Raw genomic sequence first — 18,221 nt, forward strand, 5'->3', positions numbered from 1 at the left:
TTTTTTTTAACTCTAGTCTGAATTTTCCCAAGTAGGTAACTGTGGACTAAAATAAGTTATGGTGTATATTTTTATAGGAATTTGTACTAGATTGGAATTCAGATTAGATAATCCACAAAATATATTATAAATAAAAAAAACTATGGCTCTGAATCTGTAGGCTAGAAATACTTGGTTTAAATTAGAGGCCTGGTGGAAGAGAACTGGGTATTGCTCATCTTGTATTTCCCTAATTTGAATCGTCTTGTTTGTTTCCTGTTTGTTGTTTTTGTCTTGACTGCCTAAAAGTATTTTTACTTCTTATGTTTAATAATCTGTTCTATCATTATATACTTGTGTGTCTTATCCATGAATTTTAAAGACACAATATTTTATTCAGTGTATGTTTATTTCCAACATTTAAAAACTAGTCAATGATCATTTATACCTTGTATAAATTTGTTAGGTGTCTCAGCCTTGGCTGTTTGGCTAACTTAATTTATTGAAATACTTGTATTTTTGGCCTCTGTCACCCTCTACATTGTACTTCTCCAACTTTGTGTATGGGTGGAGGGGTGCTTAGAACAACATATATTTATTAGAGCTCTGTAGATCATACATCCAGGATGGGTTTCATTGACTAAAATCAGAGTGGCAGCAGTATTGATGGGGGCACCTTGGTCATTTGGTTGGGCATCTGCTTTCAACTCAGGTCATGATTCCAGGGTGCTGGGATTTAGCCCTGAAATTGGGCTTCCCCCCCACTCTCTCCTGCTCCCCCTGCTTGGGCTCTCTCTCTCTCTTTCTGTCAAATAAATAAATAAAATAAAATCTTTAAAAAAAAAATGTCAGCCGTATTGCATTCCTTCTGGAGGCTTTAGGGCAGCCTTTCCTCTTCCACATTCTAGAATCTATATTCTTGGCTTATGGCCCATTTCTCCATCTTCAAAGTCAGTACTGTAGCATTCTCCAGTCTCTGTGACTCTGACTCTCCTGCCTCCCCCACCTCATAGTTTTTTTTCCAATCAAAAATATTTTTTATTATGTTAAAATATATATAACATAAATTTATTATTTTAACCATTGTAAGATATACAGTTCATTGGCATTAAATACATTTATTCTGTTGTGCAACCGTTAACTACTGCCCATCTCCAGAACTTTTTTATCATCCCAGACTAAAACTCAGTATTAATAACTACCCATCACTCCTTCCCCACAATCTCCTGGTAATCATTGTTCTACTTTCTGTCTCTATGAATATGACTGTTTTAGGTATCATAGTAAAATACATGAAATCATATTCTAGTGTATGTATGTACCATATTTTGTTTCCATTTATTCATTGATGGACACTTGGGTTGCTTTTATTAGGTATTGTGAATAATGCCACTGTGAACATTGGTATGCAAATATCTTTTTGAGTCCCTGATTTCAGTTCCTTTGGATACATACCCAGATGTGGAGTTGCTAGATCATATGGTAATTCTAATGTGTAACTTTTTGAGGAACTGCCATAACTGTTTTTCACAGTGGCTGCACTGTTTTACATCCCTGGCAGCAATGCACAGGTGTTTCAGTATCTTCCCATCCTTGCCAACATGTATTCTGGAGTTTTTTTGGTAAAAGGCATCCTAATTGGTGTGAAGTGATATTTTGTGGCTTTGATTTGCATTCCACTAATGATGAGTGAAATTGAGCATCTTTTTATGTGCTTATTGTTCATCTCTCTACCTTTCTGGAAAAATGTCTATTCAGATCCTTTGCTCATTTTTTAATTGAATTGTTTTTTATTGTTGTTGAGTTGTAGGTGTTCTTTATACTTGGGTAATCCTTATCAGATACTATATAATTTGGACATACTTTCTTTTCATTCTGTGGACTGCCTTCTCACCTATTGGTGTTTTTTGATGCAGAAAATGTAATTCTGATGTAGTCCAATTTTTCTGTGTGTGTGTGTGTATTTTTTTTAAGATTTTATTTGAGAGAACATATGGGGGGCGGGCAGAAGGGGAAGGAGAGGAAAGGAAGAAGGAAAGAATCCCGAGCAGGCTCTGCATAATCTGATGTAGCGGTGAATCTCATGACCCTGAGATCACCACCTGAGGTGAAACCAAGAGTCAGACACTCAACCAACTGAGCCACCCAGGTGCCCCCGATTTTTCTGTTTTTGCATTTGTTGCCTTTGCCTTTGGTATTCTATCCAAGAAGTCATTGCCAAATCCAGTGTTAGGAAGCTTTTTTTTTTTTTTTTTGGATCCAAGATTAGTTTTATTGTTTTATCTCTTACATTAAGTTCTTTGATCCATTTTGAGTTTAATTTATATAGATTAATTTCTTTTGCATGTGGATATCCGTTTTCATAGCACAAATAATCAGAAAGTGTTCTTTCTCCATTGAATAGTCTAGGCATTCTTGTCAAAAATCATTTGACCATACATTCAGGGGTTTATTTCTGGGCTCTCTCTATATCTCTTCTTATGCCGGTAATGCACTGTTTGGATTACTATAACTCTAGTAAACTTTGAAAGGAAATGTGAGTTCTTTAACTTTGTTTTTCTTATTTAGAATTATTTTGGCTGTTTATGTCCCTTAAGATTTCAAGTACATTTAGTACTGGGTTTCCATTTCTGCAAAAAGTGGTATTGGGTTTTGATAGGGATTATATTGCATCTGTAGATCAGTTGGATTTATTGTCATCTTAATAATCCATGAACATGGGACGCCTGGGTGGCTCAGTGGGTTGGGGCCTCTGCCTTTGGCTCAGATCATGATCTCAGGTCCTGGGATCGAGCCCCGCATCAGACTCTCTGCTCGGCAGGGCGCCTGCTTCCTCCTTTCTCTCTGCCTGCCTCTCTGCCTGCTTGTGATCTCTCTCTCTCTCAAATAAATAAATAAAATCTTAAAAAAAAATTCATGAACATGACTTGTATCATCCAGATGTGCTGAATTTATTTATTGACTGATAATAAAAAAAATAAAGTCACTTGAGAGGTGCCTGGGTGACACAGTTGGTTAAATATCTGACTCTTGGTTTCAGCTCAAGTCATGATCTCGGGGTCATGGGATTGGGCCCCATGTTCAGCTCCCCACTCATTGCGGCGTCTGTTTGAATTCCCTCTTCCTCTCTTTAAAAGAAATATTTATAAAAAACAAAGTCACTTGAAATAATCCTTTTTTAATGTGGTTCTGTCAGCGACTTGATGTATGTTTTGGTTTTGTTTATGAATTGCTTTATTTTAATTCTACTTTTTCAATTTTTAAGTCATTTATATAATTTCAAAGTCAGAAATAAACCTTCAGAGAAGTTATGTCATCCCTCTACTCTGTTTACTTTCTCCCTGTTTGGGTAGTAATTTTATTTGTTTTTGGCTTATCTTTCCTGTGTTCCTTGCTATAATGCTGAGCAGGAACAAATATATTTATATTATTTCTTACTCTTCCTTACAAAAAAGGTAGCATATTTTATATATATGTGTGTTTTTATTCCTTTTTTCACATAACAATAGGTCATTAGATCTTAGCAATTCTATATAAATAAGCTGATATTTTAGTCTTAGAAACTCTTAAGGAAAATTATTTTAAATATCAAAAGAAAATTATCTCTAATATTTTATACCAATGAATCTTATTTACAGAAACATTTTTAAGAATTGAAATAAAGGAATTTTAATGAACCAAGTGAATAATTTTCATTATGCAGTTCACTTGCACATAGGATACCTTTAAATCCTTTGATGAAGTTTCAAAACAATTCCTAAAAATATACAACAAATAAAGATATTTGATGCCAGTGTGACATTTCATATTCATGTTGTATATTCAGTTTCTCAAGGTATAAATATTTCTTTTTTCTTTTATTAAGCTTCAAATGGAAATAAAGAAATCATTTCACATATTAGTCAACATGGAGGAAAATGGCCTTACTGGTTTAAAAAAATGGGTGAGTTACTATTTTGAAAGTTAAAAATTATATCAGTATTATGTTGACTTGATTTTTAATTTCTTCCTAATTTGTCCAGAAAATATTCAGAAGTTGGGGAATTATACATTGAAATTACAAGTTGTATTGAATGAAAGTAATGCAGACACTTATGCAGGAAGACCACTACCATCAAAAGCAATTAAATTTTCTGTTAAAGGTAAGTGAAACACTATATACCTACATATTATACTGAAGGTGGCATTTTAAATAAGGGGAGAATATATAGGTGATTCAATAAAATATGTTTGGCCAGTTGTGATCATCATGATCTTACAATGGCTTTATGATTCTGCTTCATAATCACATTTCTTCTTTAAGTTTTTATTTAAATTACAGTTTTAATATGTAGTGTAATATTAGTTTCAGATGTATAGTACAGTGATTCAACACTTCTGTACATCACCTGGTGCTCACCACAAGTGCACTCCTTACTTACCAGTTAACCCATCCTCTTGCCCCCTCCCCTCCAGTAACCATCAGTTGGTTCTCTATAGTTGTGTGTCTGTCTTGGTTTGCCTTTGTCTCTTTTTTCCCCTTTGCTCTGTTTATTTTGTTTCTTTGATTCCACATAAGTGAAATCATACAGTATTTGTCTTTCTCTGACTTATTTTGCTTAGCATAATGATCGGTAGCTTTGTCCATGTCATTGCAAATTCATAATCCTATTTCTTTAAAATTTTTGAAGCCATCATCATTTTCTTCTCTTGCTGCTGGTAACACCTAAAGCTATTCTGTTTCCTGACCTTTGCATGTGTGAGCTGTTCTGCCCACCACCTTCACCCCATTCTTCCCTCTTCCCTGATGCCCAGCTGTTTGGAGAATCTTTTTATTGTTGTTGTTCTACTTTCTGAAATTTTAAGTTCTAGGAAATTTTCTTGAATTACTTTGATTTCCTACTGTTTTCTACATCATTTTGTTATTAAGACAGTGGACATCTTGACTGGTATATTAATATTCTTTTTTCTACTTTCCATCTCTTAATTTTCTGTGTTATGGGAGATTTCTTTAACATGACATGCTACTACACTTTCTATTGAATTTTTCCTTTCTGCTGTTATTTTATATTCTCTGTTCACTTTTCAAAGCATTCTCTGCCTACTTTATGAATTTAGTATCTTTAATAATTCTCTGAGGCTATTAGTAATAGTGGTGGTCTTTTTTGAAGCATTTAAACTTCATTTATAGTCTGTTTCCTTCATGTTGGGTTTTTTTATGTTTGCCCTTTCATAAAGCAGATGCTTTCTTACATGACTGGTGATTTGCTTACATTTATCATAGGACATTTGAAAGCTTTTATTTCATTTAGGATGATGATGGGAATTTTTAGACTTTCTCCCTTAGACTGTCTAGATTCCCCAAAGTAGAGCCTTCTTGTCTTCTGCTAGGAGGGTAAACACCTGGCTGCCAGCATTTTGGGAGCAAGCTGGGGAAGACTCTTGGGGGTCTCAACCTACTGTATAATCTTTCAGTTGGTATTTTCAGCAAACTGTGACACTTTTAGTAGTGCTTTGTCCCTCAATTCTTAGCCCTACTCTCACCTTCCTCAGAGAATACGCTTCTATCTGTTGCTGGGGCTGAGGAAGGCAGTTGACTGGTTGTGTATCGAGGGGTGGAGATCTAGGGAACTCTTTCCTCTTTTGAAGATTTATTTTAGAGAGAAAGTGCGAGAGAGAGCACAAATGGGGGAGGAGCAGAGGAAGAGACAGAATTTTAAGCAGATTGCGCTGAACATGGAGCCCGACATGGGGCTAGATCTCACAACCCTGAGATCAAGACCTGAGCAGATCATGAGTTGGACACTTAACTGACTGATCCACCCATGTGCCCCACCACGTTCTTTTAATAGCTGAAAAACACATACCATAGTATGGACATGCTATAGCTGAAGCAATTTACTGTTAACGTACATTTTATCATTTCCAGTTTTTTGGCTATTACAAACCATGTTTCTATATGGAAAAATTTTATGCTGCTTTGTGTACATGTGCTGGAAATTCTCTAGGATGGACTAAAAAGTAGAATTGCCAAGGTGACAAGTGTATGCCTTAACATTTTAAATATATTTGCTCTTCCAAAAGGTTGTACTAGGGAACCCTCACCAACAAACCATGAGACCATGGGTTTCCTTGTGCCCATTCCTGGCCAGCATCAGTATTTATCCTGGGTGATGGTCATATTATTCAGTTATTAGATTTTGCACCTCTTCTCACCTTTCTTGGGCTCTCTATGTCATCTGTGAAAACCTGTTCATGTGCTGTGCCCATTTTAATAGTTTAAAGCTGTGGTTCTCAAATTTGACTTTCTATCTTAATCACCTGGAGAGCTTTTTAAGACACTGGTCTGTGGGGATCACTCCCAGAGTTTCTGGGTTTGAGTGAGCCCTAGAATACACTTTTTTTTAAATATTTTATTTATTTGACAGACAGAGATCACAAGTAGGCAGAGAGGCAGGCAGAGAGAGAGGGGGAAGCAGGCTTCCTGGTAAGCAGAGAGCCTGATGTGGGGCTCGATCCCAGGGCCCTGGGATCATGACCTGAGCTGAAGGCAGAGGCTTTAACCCACTGAGCCACCCAGGCGCCCCTAGAATACACATTTTTAACAGTTTCTCAGGGGATGGCTGAAACTGTTTGACTAGAGGCCACGCTTTAAGAATAGCTGGTTTATAGAAGGTTTTTATGTATTCTGGATTTTAATCCCTTGTTGCATATGTTGTACATGTTTCCTCCTATGGAGCATCTCTCTTAACTTTGTGTATTTTAACCAATAAGATATTTTAAATTTTATCAAATATATTCTTTCATAGCTCTTGAGTACAGTAGTCCACCTTGTGTACAGAGGATATGTTACAAGACCACTCCCAGTGGTTTTCTTGAAACTGCAGATGGTACCAAATCCTATATATACTGTTTTTCTCTCTATATGCATACATATAATAAAATTTAATTTACAAATTAGGGACAGTAAGATATTAACAATAAAATAGAACAATTATAACAATATACAAATATACAAATAGATTTCTTTCTTAAAATATCTTATTGTACTACTATACTCACTCTTGTGATGATGCGAAGTGATAAAATGCCTGTGTGGTGAGATGAAGTCAGGTCAGTGAACTCAGAATGGTAACATAGTTTTAGGCTACTGTTGACCTTTTGACAGTATATCAGAAATAGGATCATCTGCCTCCGGACTACAATTAATCACAGATAAGGTGGGGGCGGGGTGATAATGTGTTTTGCCTTAGTTTTTCCTATGATAATGTTACAAACTTTTTATTCTAATAATTTCATAATGTAAAAACATTTTTTTCTACCTTTGGAATTTTACTTTTATGAATAGTGAGATAAAGATCTAACTTTTCCCAAGTGGCTTATAGATATGATTTATAATAGCTTTTTAAAGATTTAAAATGCCATCTTTACTATAGTTTCCTGTATATAAAATATGGCTGTTTCTGAGCTATAATGAATTTGATTATCATGTTTACTTTTTTTTTTTGTTAAGAGGGTAAACCAGAGAAGTTTTCCTTTGGTCTTATGGATCCTCCTTTTCGTGTTGGAGTCCCATTCAATATCCCTCTGGAATTTCAGGATGAATTTGGTCATACTAGTCAACTAGGAAGTGATATTCAGCCAGTTTTTGAAGCAAGGTAATTTGAAGGATCAACCTATATGTGACTTTTCATATTTACTGAGCATTCAGTCTTCTTTTTTTAGCTTAAATTATTTATATGTCTTTAACTTCACATGTATCATTTAAAGTGTTTAGTGTATTTCATAATATCTGGGGGATTTATTTAGCCCGAGCTATGCTTTGTGACTACAGTGTCATATATAAAGTGCTTCACTAAAGTTTACGTTTTGACTGAATTTACTGTGAAAGTTGCTAAGGTGAGACTGATAATTCTGTCTTACGCTGGGTTTTTTTTTTGTTTCGTTTTGTTGTTGTTTTTTTTTTTTTTTGGCAGTACTATATGAAGTTATGGCTACTTAAACTTAGTGGTACTGCTCACTAATGGGTTTTAAACATGGTAATACAATTTATTTTTATTTGTTTTTAGAACCATAACAGTAAAGTTTATGATTTCCATGGAAGTTTGGGTCTTTCCATAGAATTTACCTTTATTTAATAGTTCTTTACAGTATTGTGATTGGCTTATGTTAAGAAATAACTCTCAGAAACTTAACAGTGTGTCCATTGATATGATTGAGGATGTTCACTATTCCCCCCGTAATCTTTTTAAGGTGCCTTGGGGGAAATTCTCGCTCATTCTCAAGAGCATGAATGCTAAGTGTTTCTTTTTTGCATTGGCTGCCAAGTTGGTCATTTTGAGCCCACTTTTTATGTATGTTTTCTTCTGTTTTATCTATGTACTTTTCCCCCTCATGTTGTAATTGCTCACTTTTTTTTCTTTTTTAAAGGGTCTGTCCAACAATCTAACAATTGTAATTGTTCACTCTTAATCATCTGATCATGTGCTGTATTCCAGGCATTTGCTAGCTAAACATATAGAAGTGAATAAGAACATAGTATTTGTCTTCTAGAAGCTCACAGATTAGTGAGATACTTTAGTGGTTAGATTTGTAGCATGGTTAAGTTCTTGAAAAACAATATATAGTTATAAAAAATATTCAAAATGAGTTTTTTAGTTCTGTGTTCTCTTAAGTTGTAAAAAGTGATTATCTTTTGACCTGTTGCATACATTTGAATATTAAAGAGTAATGCAAGAGTTGAACACTTAAATGTGTTTGTTTAAAAATAAAACCCTAGAAGTAATCCTTCTAGTTACAAGTGGGAAAATATTAGTGCATTATATGACACCTATTATTGATTATAACTCCATCATCCTATCCTTGATAGGATATTCTTACAGGAGTATTCTCTGTCACACATACATATTTATATTTTGGGTTTTGAACTTAATTAAAAAAAATCCTGGTGGCATGGCCATGTGAATTTGTCTTCAACAAAGACCATTTTCGTAGTGGGTTTTTTTGTTGTTTTTGTTTTTGCTTTTCAATGTTATGTGAATTTAAAAAAAACATTCATGCATGAAGCTTTAAAGAATCAAGTAGCATGGTAAGGCTTATTGTAAAAAAAGTTTCTCCTCCTTCTGCCCTCTGTACCCCACCCATAGTCCACTTCTCAGAGAACCCCTTTTGACTTTCTTACTTGAATCTACTGGTAACTATTGCTATATATCTAAATTTTACCTTGCTGTTTCTTCATTCTTCAGTTTTAGGTGTTATCTCTTGACTTAATGGTTACAGACAATTACATATTCTCTTAATACCACTTCTGTTGCAAGTAAGCTTCCTTCCTGTTCCTCTGTTCCTTGATAAAAGTTATATTGTGGGTTGGTCAGTATTTAGAGCTTGCTTTATTGCAGTTATGTAAATACTAGTCGCTTTATTGTATAATTTGTTGCTACTACACTTTTTTTTGCTAAGTTTGTGACAAATTAACCTGTAAACTCTCTGCCAAATTGGTCTCTTCTCAAGATGTTTTGAGTGCATAGATAATCTATCAGTTTCATATTTTTGGAAACCTCTCCCTTGGAGCTTATGATGTGCTACAGTTTGTACTGATTTTTTTGTTTGTATGTTTTGTTTTTGCTTGTTGTAGTTGGGGTTCTGTGATCTTTCTTCACCTTCATCCTGGGGATTCCCTCTGTCTTTTGTGTTAGGGAAATAAATAAAAACAAAACCTACCCTCAACTTCGAAAACTTCTTCAGAATTTAAGAGAAAGAAAACAGTTTTACTATTGACTAAACATTAAACCAGAATGTGATTATAATGAACAATCTAATACAGAGACTGCAAAGACTGAAGGAAATCTTACTCCTTTATATGAATAAATGGCTAACACTCATTACATTCATGTTTTAAAGATAAAATGGCTAAGTATCATTATCACTGCTTGTGGGATTTGCAATTTGGAGTCAGCTGACTGGAAGTTAGGCCCAGGAAACTAGGAGACAGGGCTGTACATTTTTTGATGATTACACTGCAGAGATATGGCTCTCAGGGCCCTAAAGAAATATTCCTTAATTGTGAGTCTGTTATGTGGCGTATTTTATTTGGCATTTAACTTTTCATGGCTCCAGTTTTTTGAAGGAATCCCACGTTTCTCTCCTTTTGCTGAACACATCCTTGACTAGGTTCCTATGAAGGAGTCCATGTGAGAGAAAATTATTGCTCCAAAAATGCCTCAGTTCTGCTTGATTGAATTGAAAGTTGAACGCTGTTTTCCTCAAAATTATGAAAGCATTGTTCCATTTTTGCTTTCCTCAAAATTGCGAATGCATTGCTCCATTTTTGCTTTTTAGCTTCTACTTCTGATAAATTTAAAATCACTTTCATTAATTTTCATTTTTGTGTTTTCTCTCTGAAGTTTATAAGATCTACTTTTAATTCTCAGCATGCAAAATTTTATAGTAATAAATCTTTGCATAGATCTCTACATTATTTGAAGTATTTTATTCTCTACTTTCCACCATCACTGTTTGCCCTTCCTGAGATCCTTATTTTTTGGCACTGAACCTTCTGAAGTGCTTCTTTGATTTTCCTAATTTTTCTGTTTTTCTTTTTGTGTTCCTGCTCTCCTTTCTGATAGATTTTTTTCAGCTTTATCTTTACAACCTTTCCATTGAGTTTTTCCTTGCTGCTCTGTTTTTTTTTTTTAAGATTTTATTTAATTATTTGTCAGAGAGCAAGAGTGCACATGAGCAGGGGGAGCGGCAGGCAGAGGGAGAAGCAGGCTCCCTGCTGAGCAAGGAACCTTATGGGGAGCTCAATCCCTGGACCCTGGGGCCCTGACCTGAGCTGAAGGTAGTCGCTGAACTGACTGAGCCACACAGGCATCTCTCCTCGCTGCTCTGTTTTTAATATCCAAGTGTTTTTCTTGGTTTTCTGAACTTTTTTTTGGTAGATCTTGTTCTTGTTTTATGAATGTAATACATTTTTCACTGATAAGTGGTAGTTTTTTGTATTTTGTTTTTTTTTTTTTAAAGTTTACATGCACAGGAAATTTTTATTTCTCCAACTTAGATGCTTTTTGTTAGTTTTTTTTTGATCTCTTCAGAAACCTGGTAATTTTTGGTCATCTGCTGATATCTGAATGGCTGATAAGGAAACTCAGAATGTGGGAGAAGCTGTTGACTGAACTCTACTGCAGGATGATATATGTCTGTAATGCTTTATTGGAGGGTCTTTTTTCTTGGGCTAGGCAGTTTTCTCCAATATTTATTTGGAAATAATTTTATTTTCTTGCCTGATGGAGAACAGTTTGGCAGTCCAGGTTCCTAGTCACTCCAGGAACAAGGTTGGGGTGGGAATAGGGCTGGGAAGGTCTCAGCATCCATATGCATTCATTCAAGATTATCCCTTCTATTCTTCTTAGGATTTTACCCTATCTTTAAATTTATCTGCTACTCCCTGGTTTGGATTTTCTCTGCTTTAGCCTTTTCAGAGATTAATCTTCTAGTCAGCTGCCAGAGGCCAAGAGGGGAGATCTGGGGATCCAGATTTTCATTATTCTTATTTTCCACCTTTCTGTTTGCCCCTACTTCTAGAGGCATGTAGTACCACCAGTGCCAGAGAGGTGCTTAGGAATTCTGGGCCATAGATTGATTTCCAGCTTTTTCCTTTCCTGTTTTAGGGTTCAGTTTTCTTGGGGGACTACTAAGTCCTGTTTTCTAGCAGATAAGTTTTGTTGTCCTTGTCTCTTTTTCCTTTCCTTCTATTTCTTAGCCTTTAATAGTAAATAAAAGAAATCCATTTGTTCTTAAATTAGAGATGTAAGAGATAGTGAAAGCAGATGTGTGTATTTAATGTCCATTTTCCCAGGGATTCTGTTTTATCTTACACGTCATTCATAGCTTTTTTCAAACAAGGCATGCTGTTTAATTTTTATGATTTATTCATATAATACCTACAAATACTTAAATTCCATTCTTCAGAAAAATTGGCTTTTTTTCCCCCATAGTGTATCTTTTACTTTTATTCCTACTCATCTTAGTCCTTGACAGGGGTAAAATGTTTACACTGTAATGACCTACATGTAGTCAAAGGCTATTTAGGAATGAAATTGCTCATGATAATAGATTAGGGAATCTTTGTGTATATTCTAATGAGTTTATATCATAAGGCTATACTTGATTATTTGGACTTTAATAAAATTGCTATTCAGTTTAATAAGTGTCAGAAACTGTCTATTATCTTACTGGATGAAAGATTTGGGAAAAAAAAAATATGTGGCAAAGTCTGAAGATCTCCCTAAACCTGGCCTATTTGGATATTTCCTTTTCTTGAACTGTATACATGGTCTAGCATTTTATTATTTCCTGCCTTGTATCTTATTTAATAAATGAAGCTTTACATTTTAAATTTATCATTTACAGTGTTTGGCACAGTGCTATCACTTATGGATCATTTTTCTTTGTAAAAGAAGTTCTTGAGAATTTGTTCCTATTGAATTATTTATTCTCTTTTCTTAAAATACTATCTTATTAGAAAAATGAATTAAACATGAGAATGGCATATGAGAACGTAACACATTTACAACTTATTTATAGGTAATGAAGGAAAAAGTTAAAAAATAATTTCTTTTTTCCAGTGGTTTATCTTTACATTATGAAGAAATAACCAAAGGACCGAATTGTGTGATTCGAGGTGTTACAGCTAAGGGCCCTGTAAACTCTTGTCAGGGCAAGGTGAGCATTGTACATAAATGTTTTAATACATGCTTATTTCCTGTATGGTAAAAATGAAATGGAGAATTTAAAATTGGATGATGTATTTTTGTACCAGGATGACAATATGGGGTTGGGGTTCATTAATCAGGATCATGCCACTAAATTTACCATAAATCTCTAGGGGATACTAGCGTGTTTGCTACTTTGTAACATTTATAAATTAAATATTTTTTAAGTGTCTTCATCTTCATTCCAGTCTTTTCATATTCAGAGTCATTTGACAACAGTTACCCAGTACTAGGTTTCTTTTTTTTCTCCAACTTTTAAAAATTTTTGAATATTGTTTTTAGAACACAAAAGTATAAGAAACTTCAGCTCACATTTATGAACATACTGGGTTTGGTATTTGGATAAAGGAAAGTGTTTTGGGGGATGAAGTTAGTGAAGGTAAAAATATAAATTCCAATAAGATGATTTTCAATCAGGTATATAAAGTAGCTAGTAGATTTATATGACTAAAGGGAATATTATGACAAATAACAAGTAATATATAACATTTCTTCACTGCACCATTAACCTATAAGATATATTAAAAATTCTTCTATCAAAATGTTATTTAACTAAAAATAGAGCATGTGAATTTAAGTACTCTGTGTTGCACTGCACTGTACAATGAAATCAATTTAAAAGTCAAGTTCTGTACATCTTTCTGAATTCAGAGTTTCCTGGAAGAACTTGAAATTCAGGAAAATTTGACTTTAGTAGTACAAGCTTACTAAAAAACTAAAATGATTTCTAGATTTTTTTAAAAAACTTTTTTGAAGTAACTTTATATTTACAGAAGAGTTGGAAAGGTAGATAGTATTGAGAGTTTGCATATACTCTGTACACAGCTTCCTCTATTAATATCTTATATAACTACCAAGATTTTTGGTATTTTATACTTCACTATTTGCCATATTTTTTTATAATGCCCATCTTGATTCTGATTATTCAGAGGTTATTCTTTTTGAATTTGAAGAGGCTATTATCTGTAAAGAAGCAATAGGAGTCATTTTTTCATCTATATCTTTTACATCAATGACCCTGTTTCTCAGTATACATTTACAGAATAGATTTCTTTAATGTTATGTAAATGAAAAGCAAAAATAAATCAGAATTGAGTTGTTAAACTACTGAGGTATTGGGGCGCCTGGGTGGCTCAGTGGGTTAAGCTGCTGCCTTCGGCTCGGGTCACGGTCTCAGGGTCCTGGGATCGAGCCCTGCAACGGGCTCCTTGCTCAGCGGGGAGCCTGCTTCTCTCTCTGCCTCTGCCTGCCTCTCTGCCTGCTTGTGCTCTCTGTCTCTCTCTCTGGCAAATAAATAAATAAAATCTTAAAAAAAAAATAAATAAATAAATAAAATAAACTACTGAGGTATTTAGGACTTGGATTTAATTAAAATAATTTTTTTCAACAGAATTTTAATTTGAAGGTTATTCTGCCGGGCTTAAAAGAAGACACACAGATTTTAAAAATTAGATTACTACCAGGTAATATTTTAAGAAATATTCCTAATATTTACCTATTAAACAATATTCTTATTATAAAATGAAGTGTTTTTTGGCTTTGTTATGGTATAAGTCTTAAAAATACATTTGAATGTCAAATAAAGCACTGACAAATGACTGATTGAAAAAACAGGAAAATATATAGGAAGACATTAGTGAAGTTCTAAAATAATCGGGAGAAAAATATGAATGTTGAGAATGTATTTGGGAATAACACTTAAGAGAGTAATTTGGCTTATATTAGAACTGGTATAACTATCTTCTCTGGTATAACTAAATGTTTCATATCTTAAAAGTTTCTCATGCATTTATGTTAACTTGATAATGACTTATCAACTTCGTAATGAAGTTACATTAAAGTAACACGGTGTAGGAAATGCTGGCTAATTAGAGAGGCAGTCTGTCATATAAGTTTAAAGAATACACTCTGATATTTTGTCTTCTGGGTTTGAATGTAAGCTCTGACACTTAAGAGCTAGGTAAACTTGTCCTATATCTCCATTTCCTCATGCGTACAATGAAATAATATCTACTTTCTCACAGTTGTCGTGAGGTTTGAATGAGTTAATATAAGCAAACCCTCACTTTGCAAGATTCTGTGGTAACTGGATGGAGGACAACACAGTTCCAGTATGCATGAGTTCTTGTTAGCATAGTACTGTGCAAAGTGATAACTGCATGTACTTGTAAAATACAACAGTGTTGGTATGTCACTTTTGGCTCTGTTATTAATAATACTATAATCATACCTTTGTCCACATATGACCTTTTATACTGTTTTTAAATGAAAAGAAACATACTAGCTATGTCCTTTCACAAATTCAAGTTGTTTTGGTTTCCCTCAAGCAAAAAACGATAAAGATGTCAAAATTAGCACATTGGTAGAAGTATACAAATAACATTATTAGGGCACCTGGATGGCTCGGTTAGAAGAGCATGTGGTTCTTTATCTTGGGGTCATGAGTTTGAGCCCGCCGTTGATTGTAGAGATTACTTACATACATACTTAAACACACAGAGAAGCACACTTACTTAAAAAAATTGTTACATACTAAAAAACACAATGCTTTTGTTTTAGAGGCTAGCTAAAAGGTACAGATTTGAGTAGTGAAATTTTTAATAACCAGGTAGTTTGACATTGTTTTGAATTTGAGAATGAAAATTGTAAAGTAGGAGGTAGCATGGTATAATGATAACGGTCAAGAAGTTTCAGATTTCTCAGGATGTTAACCTGAACCTACCACTTCCGAGTCATGTAACCTGGACAAGAAGCTTAATCTCTCTGGATTCCAGTTTCCTCATTTACCAAATGAGGATAATAATATTACCCTCTTCATTAAGATCATTGTGAAGATTATAAAGATAGTGCTTAAAATTTAACATAAAAAAGTTAATATTGTAACAATGATTTGTAACTTTACATTTTGTTTTCTTCGTGTATATATATATGAAACTAATGCATTAAAAACCAATTATTCATTCAAAAAATGTTGCTTGGAATATAATAAAAATAAACAGTAACTAATGTTACTGTAAAGTGTTTTCAGTATCTGTTCTTTGTGAATTTTTAGCAAAAATTGTATTTAAAAATATCAGTGCTTTTAGAGCACGTCAAGTCAACTTGCTACAAAAGTGTGAACTCTGATTAATCTTAGAGGAAACTTGTGCTTATAACATCAAAGTAGTGGGCAATCAAACAAGTAAATTACCTGGTTATATCATTACATGAACTGATCCTTTGAACACTATTACCCAAAATTTGTGTTTTTTCTTAACATGATTTGGAGAAATCAGTCATTGTGTAAAGTTAAAGTGAATAAAAAAAAAAAAAAGTATTTTTAAGAACTTTGCTTTTTTGAATCTTCTTTCCAGGATCTCTTTTAAGGTTTTACACCTTTAAGTGATTTTCTAGCGTTAGTTAACATTATGTCATAGCTTGTTGGGTAAAGCTAAGTTAAGACATCAAACATTTTATACAGTTGAGACAATTCTGATTGTTTATAGAATCTGCATTTTGGGGATAGAAATAGTTAAAACATGGATATTCCTTTTTTTTTTCTTCCCCCTTGGCTTTAAGATACTAAAACTTGAAATGTTAAAGGCCTTTTTTTTTTCTTCTTTCTGCTGTTTCAATATTTCAGTCTTAGAAACTTGAATCTGTATTTCATTATATAATTCTCTGGTAGGTCCCCCTCATCGATTGAAAGTGAAACCTGATTCTGAAATTTTAGTTATAGAAAATGGAACAGCTTTCCCGTTTCAGGTAGAAGTTTTGGATGAATCAGACAATATAACAACACAGCCAAAATTGATTGTTCATTGTAAGGTAAGCTATTGTAAGATAATATATAGGTTTTATTTTGAGTAGCATGGTAGTAAATGGACATAACTATCTCTTTTAGCTACTTTATAGTGAGACTTGTAGTGTATTTTAATCTTTAATGATTATTTCATGGAGAAACTTTTGGGTACTTCATTCTGTACTTTTTAGCCAAAAGGCATCACCTATTCCAGGTTTCATAGAGAAATTTATAGACAAAACATTCCTCCTCTCCTTTCTTGACCCATTCTCCTCAATTGAGGTAAAGTATTTAATTTATGAATAGAATGATAGAAATGTCTTTTAGGGTTAAGGATGCGTAGACAAATGAAGGTGATAAGTAAAAGCACAAAAAGAAAAGGAAAGCTGAAATAGGTCAAGTTAAAAAAAATAGTTGAGAAAGTTGGTGTTTTAGAAGTCATAAATATTAGAATCATAAAAAATTACTCTTCATTCAGAAATTGTCTAGAATATTGGTGAATTCTGTTTTACCTTTTCCTGTTTATAGCCAGAAGTAGTAGTTGTAGTGGATTATTTGAAAATTTAAACAACAATTATTGAATAATTTGTTACATTTGATTGGAGTCTTAAATTATTTTCTATGTTTTCAAAAGTTTTTAGGTGCTCCAAACCTTCCAGTCTACGTTGTAGATTGCAGCAGTTCTGGAACCAGTATTTTAACAGGAGCTGCAATTCAAGTACAGAACATTAAAAAAGACCAGACTCTTAAAGCAAAAATTGAAATACCTGTAAGTTGTTTTATTCATTGATATTATATTGTTTTCATACAAATATTTCATAACAGCTTTATAGTATTTTATGTAAAATTTACTTTTAAAAAATGAGGTATCTTTGATTCTTTTAGCTAAAACGAAAAAAAAAAGCAACATGAAATGGCATAGTAACATATGGTATTAGTAATTTTCTTAATTAACCCTTTATAGGGGCACCTGGGTGGCTCAGTTGGTTAAGTGTCCAGCTCTTGGTTTTGGCTCAGATTTTGGTGCTGACAGATCAAGCCTTGCATCAGGTTCTGCGCTCAGTGTGGAGTCTGCTTGAGATTCTCTCTCTCTCTCTCTGCCCCTCCTGCTCATGCTGTCTCTCTCTCTAAAATAAAGTCTTTTTTTAAAAATGTGGCATCTATATGTTTTTTTTGTTTGTTTCTTACTGTTTCTTAGAAAGTCTGGTAAACCACCACAGAGGGACATATAAACAATTTATATATATAATTTGAAGAATAAATATGTGGTTAGTATTTTCATATAAAGAGATTTCTGTGGTAATGTTCTAGTAAGATACTTGCTACTGGATAATATATCATGGTGGAAGGTGAAGCCAGCCTGGAGGAAGGCAAGCAGTTGTGAGCAGTTGATCTCCTAAGATTGCAAAATGGGACAACAAATACTTAAGGAAAATATTTCAATGTGATTTCTCCATTATTGATATGGTAGATAATGCATAACCTAACCTAACCAGTTGATTAAGTGATACTTTCCTACTAATTATATATCAACTAACGTATCTTGAGCTTCAAAGGTTAAAAGACAGCTTTTGTTCTTTTCACTAGAATGAGATGACTCTTCATTCCACTTCATATCAAGGTGGTTATATTGATAACCTTCAGATCCCTCTTATGCACTTCTTTTGTTATGCATTTTTTAAATTCAGTAAACATGGGCAACTTGTTTT

At 33.8% G+C, this 18,221-nt stretch overlaps 1 protein-coding gene across 1 annotated transcript in view; it reads left to right on the top strand.

The window, feature by feature from the left end:
• The window catches only part of SMCHD1 (structural maintenance of chromosomes flexible hinge domain containing 1), a 144,587-nt gene that overhangs the window by 51,619 nt on the left and 74,747 nt on the right, over positions 1–18,221 (top strand). The window contains exons 18-24 of the mRNA XM_080821520.1: positions 3,845–3,922; positions 4,002–4,121; positions 7,472–7,616; positions 12,585–12,681; positions 14,122–14,194; positions 16,399–16,538; positions 17,147–17,281. Of these exons, the coding sequence (XP_080677646.1) occupies positions 3,845–3,922; positions 4,002–4,121; positions 7,472–7,616; positions 12,585–12,681; positions 14,122–14,194; positions 16,399–16,538; positions 17,147–17,281 (788 nt within the window). The remainder of the gene's footprint in view (positions 1–3,844; positions 3,923–4,001; positions 4,122–7,471; positions 7,617–12,584; positions 12,682–14,121; positions 14,195–16,398; positions 16,539–17,146; positions 17,282–18,221) is intronic.

Source organism: Martes martes (genome assembly GCF_963455335.1).
Source record: "Martes martes genome assembly, chromosome: 13".
Classification (NCBI taxonomy): domain Eukaryota; kingdom Metazoa; phylum Chordata; class Mammalia; order Carnivora; family Mustelidae; genus Martes; species Martes martes.